General features: G+C 39.0%; 1 protein-coding gene across 2 annotated transcripts in view; it reads left to right on the forward strand.

Annotated features, from left to right (window-relative positions):
- Positions 1-26: 26 nt before the first annotated feature.
- flt4 (fms related receptor tyrosine kinase 4) overlaps positions 27-18,415 on the forward strand; it is a 31,322-nt gene continuing 12,933 nt past the window's right edge. For both annotated transcript variants that reach the window (XM_030794283.1, XM_030794284.1), the window contains exons 1-7: positions 27-168; positions 10,805-10,901; positions 11,781-12,055; positions 15,244-15,371; positions 16,598-16,760; positions 17,576-17,718; positions 17,960-18,131. In XM_030794283.1, coding sequence (XP_030650143.1) covers positions 111-168; positions 10,805-10,901; positions 11,781-12,055; positions 15,244-15,371; positions 16,598-16,760; positions 17,576-17,718; positions 17,960-18,131 — 1,036 coding nt within the window. In that variant the 5' untranslated portion in view covers positions 27-110. The remainder of the gene's footprint in view (positions 169-10,804; positions 10,902-11,780; positions 12,056-15,243; positions 15,372-16,597; positions 16,761-17,575; positions 17,719-17,959; positions 18,132-18,415) is intronic.

Raw genomic sequence — 18,415 nt, forward strand, 5'->3', positions numbered from 1 at the left:
CCTGAGTTCCCTTTCAAGGAGTTACTTTTCCCGCTTTTGAGTTAAATGACATCATAAAATCGACAAGTTTGTTACAAAATTTAAAACCCACGAGTACTGGAAACTTGGAAATGAAGAGAGATTTTACGCTTTACAGTAGGATTTGGATTGGGATAGCCTATTTTTCAGGTGAGATTGCATACCCTGCTTGTTTTCTGATTGTAAATGAGGTGTAAAAGTTTACCGCGGCCAGCTAAGCTGATACAATGAGGTAATGAGTGGGTGTTAAACGAACTATAACCGTTCGCTCTGTATATCAACAGTTTTTAGGTAATATTTGTGGGGGAACTTTTTACTTTGAGAAGTCGTTTCTAAACTAGTGGAATTAATAAACTTGCTGTTTCACACTTTTTCGCCTCTTATAGCTAGGAGAAAGTTGTTAAAAAGTAAACTGTTAACCAGCTGTTAAAAGTCACAGGTATTGGCAGGTATACTCCAATCACTTGCAGCACACTTGTAGCCTATAAACTTTTTAGAATTTGCAATTTAACATCTTCTTCAACCTGAGTATATTTTTATCAACATTACTTGTTGCTTCACTCGTTGCTTCATCTGAATACGAAGCTTCTGTCCCTTTTCAGGCTCTTAATAACATTCACGATTTAGTATGACAGACATCGAGAAGTTGTGATTTTCTTTTCTGTTTATTAAGTTAGAATTGTGAACTGTCATTATTTTAAATATTGGTGTTAACAGAAGGGGACAGTTTTGTACGACATTGTTTCCCTCAGTAATTGACCTGTTTTCTTATTTTTGTTCTTAAGTTCAACTTGTCAGAAAAGGAATACTTTCAAATTCATCATACATGCCACCCAAACTCTTGTATCTCCGCCACCCTATGACGGCCTAAAAAGGACCATGGTATAACTTGACTATCATTTGAGATGTGAAAATTGTCACTAGATGGAGCCTTGACGTCATTTTAACCAGACCAATCAATAAGGATAATTTGACGCGTCTGATTGAGTCGATTATAATTCGCTTAGTAAACAGATGGTAGCCTAAATAAAGTAGATTAAGCCATATCAAACCGTTTTTGGTGTTTTAAAAGTACGCCAATTTTAGTGACCTGAATGAGAAGTCTGCGAAAATGTTCCGCTTCTTAGTCTATAAAAATAAGCGACATGCACAACCTTACCAGTGAGAAATTTAATATAGAACATTTCAGAGAAACTACTGTATTTATGTGGGCTTTGTGTGTGGATAAGATTACATTTTGATAGTTTGTTTTTAAAACAAGACAAATATGCTTGATGATTATGAGTTGGGTGATGACGACGATAATGATGATGATCATGATGATGATCATGATGATGGGGAGGAGGATTATTATTGTTATCATTGTTGTTGTTGTTTATAATTTTGCTGTTACTTTGTTGATGATTTAATAGTATCACCCTGACACCAACACACAGAACTGGAAGTTTTCTATTACCTCTTAAACACTTCACAGTATATTACACTTCACAATATTAAACTTCATAGGAGTTCATTAAGTCACTATTGATAAGCCAAGTTTGACATTCTTTCACTTGCTATTCCTAGAGCAAGAAATGTTGATTCAGTAGATCATCCCTGAAATCAGACTCTCTGCTTGGGAGATGTTTTTAGCCAATCAAAATGGGCAATATAAGCCAACAAAAGCCCATGTTCTCAATGTGGATCTCAAGAATCAGCGTCTGCTCCAGAGGGAAGGCTTCTCATTGAGTATCTAGTTCTATTAGCTGCAGAGTATTCAGGAAAGCATGGAATTCTACCATCCTTAGGGGGAGTTCTCCTCAACAAATTCCAAATAAAGAGAGAATCAAGAGGCCCACTGATCACAGGTGTCAGTCAATAAGGCCCATGAGGGGATGAGTGAGATTTCATTCCTCTAGTGTGTTGCCATGTTACACATACCTCTGACACCCCCTGTAAGAGACTGGAAATGAAGGATGAGCTCTCTCAACACATAGAATCTACAGCTATAAGAAACCGAAGTTATGTGTCTGTCTTAAATAACTTAACAAATGAAAACCACATGGCATTTCTGTGACCTAAGGAGTTTTCTTACTTTGTTAGAGCAAGAACAGTGCTCACACCCACACTCCAGTCACGAGTTATTTAACTAAAGTGAAACAAAAAAAAAGCCTTGAAAGCTATGTAATCTTTATGACAAAATGCATTGATATTTAATCAAACCAAGCCGACAACCTGCTTCTGCAATCAGTCAGGACGCTGCCTGCTGAGTGTTAACATTATTTCTGTTAATGGACGATGATTAGATGTTGGAAGGTCACTGATTTCTCATTACTGTACATACAGTTGTAAAAAATCCTTGAAAGTTGAGCCGGCAGAATGTCTCTGAAACTGAAAGTGACAGCATCCCTCTGGGCTACTTTCAGCCTTTTCGCAAAATAACGAAGTACTTTTTTGAGTCATTTTCTTACAGTATGTTTAACACTCAAATGAACAAATGTTTCATCTTAAGACTCAAGGGCTTCAGTGCCTTCTTCCGTTTTATACCCACTGCAATGTGTTTTATGTTACCATCCTGTTGACTGAAAACAGCTAGACTTACTTCAGAGATGTTTTGCTCTATTTGTGGACTGTGTTTGAATTAGGAAGCTTGTTTTCATGCTCGATAGGCCTGGAATGTCCTTGAACGAAATGAAAATTCTGAGGAGAGAGTTAATGCCCATCTCAGCGTTAATAACCTTACAAAGAGACTGTATTTACAACCCCCCAGATTATCCAAAGAATTTAACGCACCAATCTGCACATTCCCTTTCACAATTGTAATTGAATTCCAAGTAGTTTACACTTTAAGAGGTCTAACCAGATGTAATTAAAGATATGAAAATGAAAATGATCACTTTGTATGGTTGTTTCACTGCATTCCTTCTGAATTCAGAGACGTGATAATCAAAGAGAAAAGCTGAGGAGAATGTTTTTGAATATGATATTAATTAAATGAGTGAGAAATTAAATGCTTCTAATATAAGCATATTTGACATGAATTTGGAATCCAGATATTGCCCCGATAGAACAGGGAGATATCCACTCATATATCTTAGACAAAAACAGATCATACATCATAAATTTATACTACATGAAACTGTAAACCACTGGAATGTATTTTTTTAGTTCCTGTTGCTCCCATTTGACTGTCATGTAAACTTCACTCTGACCAACACAATTTATCTGAATAAGAAACACTAACTTCACATATGTTCTGATTAAAGGTCACACTTTGTTTTTGATCCTACAGTGCATTGTATTTCTCACTTTGATGTGGAACGTGTGAGACACTCCAAAAGCTTTAGAAAAACATCATTTTGAGCTTATTGGTTTGAGTAAATCATGCCCATGCTACGAAACATCATCCCAATATGTCTGTGATACTGCATGCCCTGTCATTGGAGGTTAGTGATACAGCATGCCCTGTCATTGAAGGTCGCTGAGGGTTCATGGGAAAGAGAGCATTGGCAAGGCCTGAGGAAACTGTCAGTTTCCCCCCGACCTCCTCCCACACCCATTCATTCACTCAGCCCCCTACCTCCGCCTGACCTTGTTTTCTGTGGTTGTATCTCCATGCATCACCAGATTTACTCTGTCCTGTGGGAATGTTGTCTTTTATGGAATATTAGGTTACCAAAAATCTTTTTTGGTTACATGACGGTGCCGTTAACGGCTATTACAGCACTTTCTCTTCTTTAACATGATGCTTGACCTGACTTGCACACATAAATATATTGTCACCCCAGGTTACTGGCAAACTGACATAAAAGTCTTATTTTGTCAGAACAACAAAATGAGATTCAGAATATTGGATTCTGCTACAGTTATCACTGGAAAATGTTCTTCCCGCTGACTTGAAGAAGGAAGTTCATCTGTGAATGAATGTGTTGACAGTTGAGAATGGAATGGTCCAATGGAAAGCAGAAAAATGTCCTGTGGGCCAGCAGCACAGGTAGGGGAAGATTTAGTCAGGGACAAGATGAGCCATGTGTAGGAAACACACGCAGATGGCTCCCCACGACATCCTCACTTCATACCAGCCCCAGCCAGGAAATAGGAAGGGTACGACAAGGCAGATAGACCTGCTCAAAGGGACATACAGTCACTTTTTTGGATTTCACCCCCTCTTGGATGACAAAAGAATCAAAGCTGTTCTCGCTGGCCTTGTGTCCAGAGGAAGGAGGAGAGAGACCTGATGGCTTCTCTGTCTCTCCCTTTATTTTCTTTCTGTTTTTTTTTTTTCGAAGTGTGGACTTTTTACGTCCCCAACTCAGTGTTGTCCAGCCTTCTCCACAGGGAGTAGGGGATGCTGACTCCTCAAACTTGGGAGGAGGTGTGCTCCATGGCCTGGCTGCCCTCCCATCACTGGCCGGACGAAGTCCTATTTCGGTGCATGGCAGAGTTGGCTTTGAGCCCACTGTCTCGTTGAAGTGATGGAGTTTAGCTTTATCAGACCTGTCCTACCGTTACAAAAACCTCCCAATTTATTTGCAGAGTTGTTCCAGAAAAATCTTTCCCATGAGACCGTTCAGACTTATTAAACACAGTATTGTCTGATATGAGCATTTTCTTTGGCAGCCATCTGTACATAATTTTCTTTCTGGTCAGCATCAGTTAAACAGTACCACATTAAACTAAGCACCAGGGCTACCTGATATTTTCTCTGGTTTAGACCAGGGGTAACCTGTCCATATCTTCGGGTGTTTATAGCTGTTCAAATTCATAAAATTTAACATTCCGCCCATTCATTTATAACGAAAGGATCATAGTAACCTGGGTAAATTTGAACAGCCGAAAAAGTTTGCGTCCATGTACTGTGACTCACCAGAGAGACGAACCTATTAAGAATAAAGGAAATGTTCATGGCAACATTGTGCTGTCTTTCACAAAGGGAAATAGTGAGGCAAAAACTCCAACGGGAAAACAGGAAATATAACGGAGTGAAAAATATCTGTGCCTATCAAAACTTCCACTCTTTCTTCCATGCAGTTTAAAGAAAAATGTTTTCATTTCGTGATTACCTTTGAAGTTCTAATGCTTTACTTCTGTATGCTCTGCTCTGAAGAGTACCTCAAGGTACAAAATGACAGACAGCTATTTGCCTATGAGTACATATGATTTATCTGTCCTCTGCTGGAGTCCTGCTTATCAAAATAAACGACAGCTTGATTTCATTTTTCCTTGACTGTGACAAAGTGATGCTGTGAGCCATTTGCTTTACTCAGCAAAGAAAATTATGTTCTCTCTAACCTGTGCTCTACAACTGAAACTGCTGTTTTGGTTGATATCAGACTGCTTTAATGCATCTAATCCATTCATAGTTCGTTTTTAAACTTAATGTCAAATTGCTGCCATTTAATCCAGTGATATTGTGTTGCTATAATAACAGCTGTCTAATTGTGTGATATTTCATAGATTTCAGTTTGGCAATAGCTTTACTTGTTCTTTTAAAGTATTAGTCAATATTGTAGAATTAAATTTGCCAAGTCTCGGGAGCTTTGGTTCAAATTAGGGCAGTATGTTCATGTACAGGAAGGTGTTCTTTAGTTGTGTCAGTAACTTTGTCTTCACAAAATTTATCCAATAATTTGCATCCAATTTCCCACCTTTCTGTAATTTAACATTGAGTAAATGCTCATCTCCTGAGAGAGAGGCTTTGTTAAGACTTCTGAAAGCCACATGTCTGGCTGGAAAACCATTTGTGTGCAGCACAGGGAATATTATGCTTTTCTTTCAATAGAACAACTTTTCATCATAACAACAGCAGTCCTATCACATTCTGCATGTTTTAAAATCCTGCAGCATGTGATGAACATGACAGGGTTATGTTAGCAGTTCACGCCCGTGTAAATGAATCTTTAATAAGGATGTAATAGATCCATGTGGATGTGTGGAGGCTTGTAGACTCATGGGAAAAATTGTCCCTAGAATTTTATTCTCATGGAATTATACATGGAAAAACGGAATCAACAAGTCGCTATGAGTTTCCCCCAGATTTCAGTATTGTCTATGTGCCATCATTAGCCATAGGCCATAAAAATTTGTCCTGTTCACCGTCCCTCAGCAGCACTGGACATTCTTGAAAAAGGAGAAACAAATGAGGAGTGCAGAGTTAAAATTGCAAAATGGCTAAAAATTAGCAAAAAAAAAAAAAAAAGAATCATGTATGTTCAAATAATAACCTTCTCGTGAACCTAATTCCCAGGCCTCTCCAGGAAAACATGGTGAGGAAATAAAGAGAAAAGGGAGACAAAAGAGGACAGAGAGAATCTATCTGCCTCCACACTTTTACCACAGACCAGCAGCAATGAGGATGCCTTTGAACTTTGCTCAGAGACAATGTCTGTTTCTTTATACCCTGTTTGCTCTATGTGCTTTTGTTTCCTCTCTGAGTATGTTGTACTGTTATGTCTGGTGAAAACGTTATGAAATAACTCAATTAACCACTTTGTATGAATTACTGACATCAGGATATTTTCATCTAACAAAAGTAGCACTGTGCCCCACGGTGTCTTTGCTGGTGTTTATTATACAAATTGACATTATATGTGAATACATAGAGCATATGTATTTATTATGATTAATGTGTGCCTCTAGAGATTTAAAGGATTGCAATGCCATCTGGAGATGTTTGGTTGTGGCTTGTGGTCTGAATTATGTTAAGGTTTTTCTCTGCCCAAGGGTTATCTATTTTGAATTGCGTATGTATTAGTTTAGTTATAGATCATACTGACAGCAAACCAGCGGGTCTCCTTCCAATAGCTACCACATACAGAACCTTTGTACATTTGGAAATGTTTTCTATCCACATGGAAGGAACTGACATCTGGTGCACAAAGCCTCCATCAGTGTCACATGCCAGCTCAATATTTGAGAATTTTAGGCTACTCTTACAATGCACAGTAAACACAGGACTGACTAAATATAAGCAAAGCTGTCAAATGTTTCCCCCGATGATTTGCCCCAAACCTCATTTCTAGTTCCATAGAGGCTATGGTCCATGTCCTGACAACAGACTTCTCTGAGTCAGATATTCTCACAAATCTTTCACTGGCAGCTCTGGAAAATCTCATGTAAGCATAAATGAATATGAAGTCAGGATATCGGCCTGCAGTAGGTGCAGTGACTCAAAAGAGGGTTTTTTTTTATGTTGTCTTGGTAGCCGAGAGAAATTAATGAGAAACAGTTGGTATGAGATGTGACATATCACACTGGGCTTCTTATTGTACACCATAAATCTTCTCAAGCCTCCGTGAAGGGCTCTGTGAGAGAACTGTAGCACACAGAGGGAACTGGGGGGAGACACATCACCCTAAACCACATGGAACAGAAGGGAGTGCCATTCAAGATATGTGTGGTAATATGACTGCATTCCATCTTCACTCCATCCCAATATATAGTGTGCTGTATTCTGAAGAACTATATGTTGATAAATACAGTGCTTCAAATGTCATACCCCACATTCTTTACTGGGACCGACTAACGCTGATACTGTTATGGGTAGGCTATGTTGAAGAAATGGCTTTCCCGAGATAAAAAGAATGGAGAATTCTGATTCCTTTTTTTGACCAACATGTCTGCAGATAAAGCTGTGTTGGAATGCAAAATAAGATTAAATGCCATTGGATCTGTGGCAGGTTTGGGAGAAACAACTGGTGTGTTTGTAAGTGTGTGTGTGTGTGTGTATGTGTCATTGTGTGTGGTTGTGGGTGTGTATTGCGGTTCAGCTATTTGAGACATCCATCAGTAAGCTGTTGGTACTACAAAATCAGCACTCTGTAACCCTCTCCTAGTGAAATTCCAATCCTCCTCCTTAGTTCAAAATCACATTCCTTTCCTTTTAACAACTGTCTTCTGTATCTTTTTTTTACTTTACAGCTGTCATATCATATGCTCCTCTTGACCTATAAAATTACTTTTCTTGCTTTGAATAATATATACTACAGTCTTCTTCTTTCAAACTTGCTTAGTAAAAATCCATTTCTTTCAGCACAGAAATGAAGAATTCATTGACAGTAATACCTTACACTGAAAGCTGTTTCAGTCAGTCCAGCATTAGGTTTTCTGTAGAATAGAATGCAGTTGTTCCATGGAGGGGCAGTAATACATTTTAACCAGACTAATATAAGTAGATTAGCAGCCATAGCTGACTTTTATCTGATATAGAAACCATAGCTGTTTTTTGATCTAATATATCTGCTTCGCTCTTACTGTGGTGTTGAAAACTGTCCTAAGGGATCGAGACTTTTTCCTGGAAAATTAAAATGATCAGTCTGAAGTTTGCGTTATCTATCCTTTTATCTTGGCAGTTCTCCAGAAAAGGGGCAAAGGGTGATACCTACTTCCTCTGCAGGCTTAATAAAATAAAAGTCAATTGGATGCCTCTTGGCAAGGGTGAGTCTTAGCTTCTACTGTGACTCCTTTGGTGTTTTGACAATTCAGGGGAAGGTGGAAGGCCTGAGGGGTCAAAGAGCTGAGCGCAGCTTAGCCTTTCTACAGACGGTAACTGCTCCGAGAGGAATGCTGTTGTTTCCTTGTCCGTTAGGATTAGGAAACCGACAGCGTTCCTGAAATAGAGGAGGTGTGAGCCGTCGTGGCAGGAATTTCCTTTAACGCTGTCCCCCCGTAGTACACGGTTTATATGAATAGCTCAGGCCGTGACACGGAGACACAGCCACAGGCCGCGCTTCAAATCCACAGGACCTCTGTAGTGCTGCACAGCAGGCAAAGGTACTTCACATACTATGTCAGAACGGGAGGCTCGGATCAGCAGGAAAGCTCTGTTGAAGACGGCCCTAATGCTTGGCTACTTTTTGTCACACTCACAGGCTGAACGGTGTCTGTCAGTAAAAAGATAGAGGACAGTATATATTGCCATGCTCCTTAACCAGCCGGAGCGAGTATGCTTTGTTTTTGGAAGGCTCAGTTTGTCAAGTCACGCAAGCAGGGCCAAGGTTTCTGTTTGCATATTCCACTGCAGGTGTTCTGTTTCAGTCTTTTTTCCAGTCAGTATCATCATCATTATCATCATTATTATCCTAATCATAATAGCATTTGTTAATCGGCCAGATCTAAATGCAGACGTCAGTTAAAAGACATCTGATCCAAAATAATTTCTTTTTTTATGCAAACGGAACATTAAAATCAGGATTGCACCCTATTAACAACAAACAGCGTGTAGAAAGGCCGTTTTCTTTTTGATTGATCTATTATTTGTTTTATTTATTTATTTATTTTTTTATCCGGCGATCAACCGTTGGGGCTCAGCATGGTCGCTGCAGACAAAGAAAGCTGACGTTCATCACAACTGAAACTATAAACAGGTTCCTGGCTCACCCTAAAATATTTACAAAACCCCATCCATGTCTCATGTGGGCTTTAGCTGCAGGATGCTTCTAAAGTATTCATACTGTGTACATGAAGTGCAGTGGTCCAGAAATACTAGTCTTGATTGCCATATGTGCTTATGTCTAAATGTTAGTAATGAGTAGTGTGTTACTAATGGCCTTGCACCACTATATAGTAAGGGACACAGAGGCTGCCCTGCTTTCAGTCCTCACACTCATGTTTGCCCATCGTTGTCTCACGCTGAAACTTTACTCCATGTTACATGAGGTGCCCGTAACACTTCACATAATGTAACTGTACGGTAGCTTATTAAGTGAGTATTGAAGGATAGTTAATTAAACAAGCAAGACCTTAAATCTCATACTGACTGATTCAAGTCTGACTGTTGTAGGTATGTAAGTATCCCCATAGATTCAGGATAAAATGCTGTTGTCTAAATCTTTAATTGAAAGTAGAACATCAGCCTGTAAAGCAAGTCCACAGTGAAGTAACAGCCTGAAGGATCAGAGATAATTCCCATCCGAGCCCAGATAAGGAGGCAAGAGTTTTCTTTGCCCCTGCTGTGGAGGCCTCAGTTCACCAGCAGGCCATGAGAAGATTTGTAGGGTGAAACTCTATGTTCATGGCACCTACTTAGCATTAAGGAATGTCGGCTCCTATTGCTGCTTATGCATGCTCTGTTCTATCTTGTTTCTTTTGGTTTTAAAATGATGTTTTGCCATGCTAGGGGGCATTTCACTGCTTCCAACATCAGCTGTGTAGCAAATATGGGAATTGTCATTGTCATTATGTGTATATATTTGGGAAAATCGCATGTTTCTTTTTGTAGCCGTTTATGTGAACATGGTAGATCCCCATCTAATATTCTTGAATCACTTTTCTGCCAACGAATATATCTCAGATGTTTAACTCAAGTCAAGTGATTGCTGTTCTTTCACCTTTAATGATGACCAGGTGTGTCCCATGATTCATTGTGACATATTTATACACCATATGCCCAATGTGCACTACTTCTCGAGGGCTAATGATATCCAAAGGTGGTGTGTAATTTGTGTCTGATGATGTTTTGACCAGCCCTTATTACCACTCAGAGAAACAGCGAAAAGTATATGGAACATTAATGGTCATTTATATCTGAATGTTCAAATAGTTAAAGCAATCCCTCACTGAATTCTCAGCAGAACATGATACATCTGTTAGTAGTTGTTAAGGTAATCCATGGATTACTTTATGGACTGAAAGCAAATCCACAGTAATGAATAACACTTGTGGAAACGCATCCTAACATCTGTCACAATCAATTATAAGTGCCAGTGACATTAAGGGATCTTTACTGATCTAACTAAAAATTCTGTCAAAAACGTTAACTCTTAAAAGGTCAAACTTTACTGAGCTAACCATTCTGTTCTTCCCATAGGTCTGGTGATTGGATTTTCTATGACGCCACCCACCCTTGACGGCCCCAGAAAAGATCTTGTGATTCAAGCCGATGACACATTGACTATTACATGCAGGTATCAGAGGACACCAAAAATATGTGCCACAGATGCACTGACCGTTGGAATGAAGGTTTTTTTTTTTCACATTACGTTCAGATAAAATGTTTTTGAAAGCTTGAAAAAAATGTCTAAAATATCAAAGGATGAGGAAGATCTTATTAGTCGATGTGCACGCCTGTTGGGAATGTTACAGTTGGATAGGAATCCATTTCAATTTGTTTTCAGATAACAACACTGACAATATGTTTGAAACATAGGGCAAGAAAACAAGAATCCATGTCTAGCTGTCTGTGACCCCTGTGGGATCTGCGATGTTACCTTTGCCAAGAAGCCGCAGGATAAATTGTTTTTCAGCGGTAGCAAACATTGGGGTTTCAGAAGGAAAATAATATTGTTGGCTGTATACCACTGTGATTCACAAAAAGCACTGTGCATTTTTAAAAGCTATGCCTCACGTCTAGAGATCCATTCTACTTCACAATAAAAAGAAGTTTTATGGGTTTAATGTTTTGCATTTGCCATGAGGAATTGAAAAGATGAAGCTGATTTCATGGGGGTGCAAGATAAGGTAATGACACCATTTAGTTCACGGTTCAGAGAGGGCTGGAACTGAGTAATGTTAGAATATGTATTTGGGGATACTGACATATTTTGGGTTTTTATATCCTATAATATCATGCAGTTCAAAAACATATTCATAAATTCTTTTGCAGAGCCAAAATTATACTCAGTCACACATGTCAGTGTAATGAAAAAATTACAAAGTGAATGTACGTATAGAACAGATCATTACAAATCAGGTGAGCATGACAATTTACATAGGTTGTTCAGTAGATTTTGTTCCTGTGTGCATTTTTGCCATTCCAGTAACATGCATAATGTGTTGTGACCCAGGGGAGAACGCACGCTGGACTGGTCCTGGCCTGAGCAGTCCCTTAACAAGTTTGAGGTCAGTGACCGGAAGGACCAGCAACCGACGACTGACATCCCCACCCAGAGGGCCGTTTGGGTGAGGGAGTGCCAGGGGGTGCCTGGGAAACCGTACTGCAAGACCTTAGCAGTCACCAAAGCTCAAGGCAATGACTCCGGCTACTACCGCTGCTTCTACCAGGACATCCACGTCATCATCGATGGCACCACAGCAGTCAGCACATACGTCTTTGTCCGAGGTGAGCGGTTCAGCCCTTATCACATCATTACATTCGTTCCCGACATGGTAGATGTTTTGACTGAAAATAATTCTGTCTCTCTCATCTTACCCAATTTTGACTCGCTTGTGATTAATGTGTTTTTTTAATGTCTTGTTAATTATTACAAATTTATCCCGACTTTAAATAATTCATACTTAATAACTAAGTCATTATTTAGGAATGCCAAAAACTGTTAAACTCTCAGCCTCCTGTGGTCAAAGTGGGAGTCTGAAGGCATTTGAGAAGCTTGGGAAAGCTGGACTCTAAATATCCCTGTGCTTTTAAGCCATTTATATCAATGCACAGGCGTAATGTTATAGAGTTTATTCATTAGCCCATAATTACCACGATCCCATTTAAGGTGGAGTTTAAGCCAACTTTCTGAATGAGGTCATTTACATGGTTTAAGCGCTAGCAGGATATCAATTTCCATTTCCCATTTCTGTTTCCCCTGCGCAATTTACGGCACCATTTTCAGGCAAACCAAATGGTAAGGGCATGTGTACTAAAAATCCTGTTTTTATTTGTCTATCCCTAAGTTGTCCATCCTTTGCTTCTGGCTTTGGACTCTCGTTCTAAGGTTACTCTTTCCTTTGGGGGGATATTGGAGACATTTCATTCAACATATCACTCTTACACAAAGCATCAAAAGAGGATTCTGCATGAGTGTGGTTTAAGATTGTTTGCTTTGCCTCAAAGTCTGCCCAGTGTTTGGAAGTACCCTTAATATTGAATAAACCACAGATAAAAATGTAATAAAAGAAAAACACACCCATCGAAATCTGGTTAATTCACTACCAGAAACATAGCGATCCATTGATCCTGGTCCTGGATGTTTTAATCCTTCTTCGAGTTTAGGAACAGTAAATTGTGAACTGTCTTTCAGTAATCAAATTGTAAATAAAAGTATACTGTTTCAGTCATCAGAGTATAAACAAAAGAGGGTAAACTAAATAATTAAAATGCCAATATTCAGTTGGCATGATGATGTGCTTTCAGTGATTTTAGGTGAAAAGATATTGTTTAGAACACTGTAGCTATCTATTTTAAATAAGACAAAGTTTCATTGATCAGCAATATTTTATACCAAGGTTTTTTTCAACACTGCTGTGTAAGATATTTAAGGAGTTATAGATAATGTCCAGATTCAACACATTTTTAAAAGACTTACATATTCTAATTTACATTGGCTCACAACTCAGTTTTGTCTGACTAAGCTGATGTCTTCTTATTAGGGGAATCACTACCATGTTGATTTAGATTTACAGAAATATATCTTTTCCTGAGAAATGTTTGTTTGAAACCAGATTAATTTGAGAATTTTGTTCCTTGGTGTATTCTTTTTGTGGCACTCATTCAAATGACATAATACTTTCGAAGTCTTGGAGTGTTTATCTTAAGCTGCCCTGTGCAGTCTTGGTCTGTATTTGTAACCAATTGAAGTGTGACAAATTGATCAAAGGGTTGCTCGACATTCAGAGTACATCAGAGGCCTGCTTGCTTTCTGCTCTCTTGCCTGTGGACAGTGGTTTAAGAGCCTGGGTGAAAAGGGGCTTGGGGGAGTCATATACAGACATCCTGCTGACTTGACCACTCTTCTGAAATGTTCTCTGATTTCTCCTGACAAGGTGCCGAAACAGTTTCCATAGATCTTACCAGGAGACTGATCAGAAGCAGCTGAAATCACAGCTATAAATTAGACTGAGCGTAAAGCAAGAGGAGATGGTTTGCATGTGGCTTTGGTTAGACGGCTGTTCCTCTCTTAGTGCCCTCTGCCTTTAAGCTGTCCGTTGCCTTGCACGTCCCATTACAGTGAAATCTGATGGCCTGAAACAGCTCCTACCCTCAAGAAAAGCATTTTTCCTCATACCTATGATTTATTGTGAAGTACCTTAACTTTGAGGATTTGTATGTTTTTCCTATTTCATGTGTATATCTAGACCACCGCCGGGTAGAAATACAAGCCTCTTGATAGGGCTTAATGTTTGGTCTCCAACAGCTTGGTTTGATTGCTTTGAGCAGTGTGAGAAAAACTGTGTGTGTATTCATAATAGAGCCTTTTATTTCAGGTAGTATTCAAATAACGGTCTTACAATGCAGCAACAACCCCCTCTGTGAAGTAAATGCCTAGGGGTAGGGCTTTAGCTGTTTCCACCATATGGTTTCTTCTGAAGATAAAATCCTAGTATTATGTGCTTTAGAGAGTGATGATGTCAATCATTGGTACAGCTACAAGGTTACATCATGCTCCTCTTCGATTTTTAAGGCAAAAACCTTTGATATGTGATGAAAGGTGCAGCAGTGGAGGACACTCACACTGAATCCAACAAAGTAAAATTAGGTTGAAGGTGTGTTTGCCCCCACCCTCAAACCATTTTGATGTTGTTTATTTTTTTTTACATGTTTAATGGAGCAGGAAAACTGTCTGATATGATACTGCCCTTCAGATTGTTCACTCACTTTTCTTAAAGAAAAAAGGCTTGAAATGTTTCACGAGGAATTCTACAAAACTCATACCAAATCAATTCAAGGTTAAAAGTCAGTGCCTTGTAACCATTTAGGAATTCCTTGGAATCAGTATTTTACTCTGCTTACTACATGCTGCTTTTATGTCAAAGGTAGCAGGATGCCCTCCCTTAAGTGAGCCATGCATACCTTTATGCAACATTCTGACCTTGAGCGGTTTAGTGTAAAAAAAAAAGTCTACCTTGTGTTTCTAGTAGGCTATCTGTGATTGAACGTGCCTGTGGTGCCCTGCAGTATGCTGCAGGCTTTGTGATTGGCATTTATACCTGTGGAAGATCTGCAGAAAGCTTTGTATAACTGAAAGACAACAAACATCTAGAAATAAAAAATAACATCCTCTAAGTTGCCAATGTAGAGGTTATTTACTGAGTGTTAGCTGAAAAGACCTTCGTAATGCAGATGAAGGAGGTAGAACGAAATGTTTCTATTTCTTTCTGACTGGGAGTCTCCTATATATTTTTAAGCAATGGTTCATCCTTAAATACTCTGACCATCTCTGACACCCATGTCCAATCCATGTTAGTCTCAGAATACTGTACACGACACGTCTGGGAACAGTTAAAGTAAACGTTTTTTTTCTTAATGCCCAATGAGGATGTGAGATACTTGTGACCACATACTCATATATCTTTTTCCAACAGATCTTAACCAGCCATTCATCAGAAGAAATACTAATAAGTTGGAGCCAATCTTCATAGCAAATTCTGATACTCGTGTGGAGGTGCCATGCCTGGTGACTGATCCTGACCTGAAAGTCACACTCTATTTGGTAGGTATGCCAGCATGCTCTAGCTTGGCTTGACCTCATGCTTATTTTCTCTTAACCTCATACTTGTCATAGCCCATAGCATTAGGTGGCGTCATTGAAAGATATCCTAAAGATTTTTGCTTTTTGAATTAATTAGCAGTGTTAATAGACGTAGGGTATTAATGTATGGAGTAATATTCCACGTTTTTTCATTTGTTGATATAGCAGAAAATGTCGTCATTTTTTAAATTTATTTTAATGCACAAATATTTTTCATGTCAAGACAAAATGAAATATTTCCACATACTAGAAAAGAGAGAAACATAAAGAAGAGAAATTCCTTTTTCCTGAAATGTAACTTTGCAAGAACAACTGTAGCACACACCATAAATACTCTCCAACTGAACTTACCTTCGGCAATTTTGCTGTGCATGTTCAGAAATTTAATTTGTGCAAATGGATGGTCAGTCTGGAAAACATATAAGTTGAAAGAGCCCCTTGCTGTGGTGTTCTTTTCAGTTAAAGTAAGAGATGGGAAACTTGGCACTTTTTGCTGATATGTGCCATTTAATGATTATAGGTGACACTTAAGAATACCATTATTGATCTACCTAGTGATTATACAATAGAACAAATAGTAATCATTTATTCATTTCAAATAGATAAGCATTGATTTCCATAAGCATCCCAGGAGCACTCTGATGACTAGACCACTGCCATTGGAGACCTCCTCATGTCCTTTCATTCTGAGTTTACTTTCCTTCCTGCAGCTGTTAGGAAACTGTGATTAATCAAAAGGCTACCTTCTCTTGTCCTCCCTTAGGACCTGCACTACCCTCAAAATGAAAAATGTAATAAAGTCTATGGCACTGAAATGGTTGTCCCCAGGCATGAAATTTCTGTCATTCCATAGTCATCTGTGTGAATGCTCAGCAGGAACTCTTTGTTTTGTCTCTAGACATTCATAACACTTCAGCTTCTCAAGTTCTGCATTTTCATTTGATAAACACTATCAGTTTCATTTTCAATACCTGTAGGAAAATAGTAATGATTTTTCCAACAAAACTGCCTTTACGTAGATTTATTTTCATTGATTTGAATACTCTAATTTAATAATGTCATCCCTAACAGTGGGGTGCAATAAAGCCAATTAGATTGTTAATGAGAAAGGTAGCAAGTGGGATCTTATCAGGCCTTTTTATTGTCAGTTTATCAAGAGATCATGTTCTCTTCATTTGTCTCTGTAGTACGAAGGTACTCCCGTAGCTTTAGACGACAAAGACATCACCTGGAACAGTAAGACAGGCTGGTCTGTTCCCAGACATCTATTAGAGAGCAAGTTCTTCTATTGCGCTGCTACTGTCCTCAGTAAAGAACACACATCCTCTCTCTTCATGGTACACACGACAGGTAAAGCTTCATTTGTTTTTCCACAGGGGCATGTTTGACAAAAAGATGACTGCAGCTGTGTTATGTCTATGATTATGATTATGATTAAGTCAAAGTTCAGTCATTCGTATTTTTTTTAATAGTATTCTCAGTTTCAGACAGTTTCCACATAATTACAATTTTGTAAAATCGATTTGAGCATCTCAATGAAATATTTTGTCCAGTTTTTAAACGAATATCTAAGAGCTTGATTGGTTAGCTGGTTGGTTTGAAAGAGTTCAAAAAAATTGAATTGTGTTGAAATGATTAAGTAAATTGTACACGGGGTGTAGTTTGGGTCATGCTGTGAAGAAGAAGAATTTAAAAAAAAACTTGTTCAGGCCATTTGAGAGCCCTGCCTGATCTGGGACATTACTCTCTCATTAGACCTGAACTTTAAGAAATCCTCCATCAGAGTATTCTTTGAGTGAGGTCACTCCACACTCAGTCATAATCTCAAGGTAACTCACATATACAGTAAGCCAAGAGAAACAGTGAGATCTCGACTGGGAAAAATCCCCACAAGTGTCGTCCCTCTACAGACGTGATCATGAGTGTTGATGGAGCACGAAAATAAACACCAGCTCACACCACGAACAAATATTAAGTTCACATATCTGGGATTGCTTTTCTTTTTATCATCCCAATGGCAGCCAAAGTCTAGCTTGAATTACACATTTAGATCTACAAATGATATGTCAGTTCACATTTGGGGAACTCTTTTAGACGTGGACGGTACAGCCGTGTCTGCAGGAAAATCTGCTGACTGTCTCTGTGATGGTTGTCACACCCAACAGGAAGAAAGTTTTATGAACTCAAGCTGTTTCCTGAGGACTCTCCTGTTGAACTCATCATGGGGGAGGTCCTTACCCTTAACTGTACAGCACTTGTGGAGTTTGATGCAGGTGTGGAATTCAAATGGCTATACCCTGGCAAAAAGGTAATCAGTGAATTCCATAAGTGAATTCCGTGACTGCATAGATGCTAAAAACCCCCCAAAACTTTCACTTTTAGTTCAGTATGTTCATTATGAGGCATGTAACATGGTAATAAGATGCAAATTCCCTCACAGCCTCAAAGACATTTGACATTAACTGCTGTGAAGAGTATTATTAAGTGTTGTGAGATGTATGATATGATATGTTGTTAAATAAGAGTCTCTATCTACTCTGTGGTGACAGGAGGACAGGGCGACTAGTATCCAACCCCTGCGTGCTAATCGAGAGAGGGTCGCAGAGGCCACAAGCATCTTCACTATACATAACGTCACTGTAAAGGACAGCGGTTTCTACACATGCTCTGCCAAGACCCTGGAGCGAAGCCTGGAGCGTTCCATTCACGTCATAGTGCATGGTAGGACCCCAGGGACTGGTCTCTCACACTCACACTGTTAAAAGACTTCTCCACTAAAAAATCAATTGAACGACAAAGTTGAAATTCACAGCTGAACTACATTAAATCTTAAAATGGATTTAATATGGTTTTGAGAACCTGCTGTCCCAGTTGTGGGCAGTGGCTGTGAAATTAGAATTTTCTGGATTTGCTGTATGTAAGATATGCGTTCCTTGAAATGTCACACAAGCAGAAAACAATAACCTGCCTAAGATGCTGCACATATTGTTGCCATTCTTAATTTC

This window comes from Chanos chanos, chromosome 2, assembly GCF_902362185.1.
Source record: "Chanos chanos chromosome 2, fChaCha1.1, whole genome shotgun sequence".
In the NCBI taxonomy this organism is placed as follows: Eukaryota; Metazoa; Chordata; class Actinopteri; order Gonorynchiformes; family Chanidae; genus Chanos; species Chanos chanos.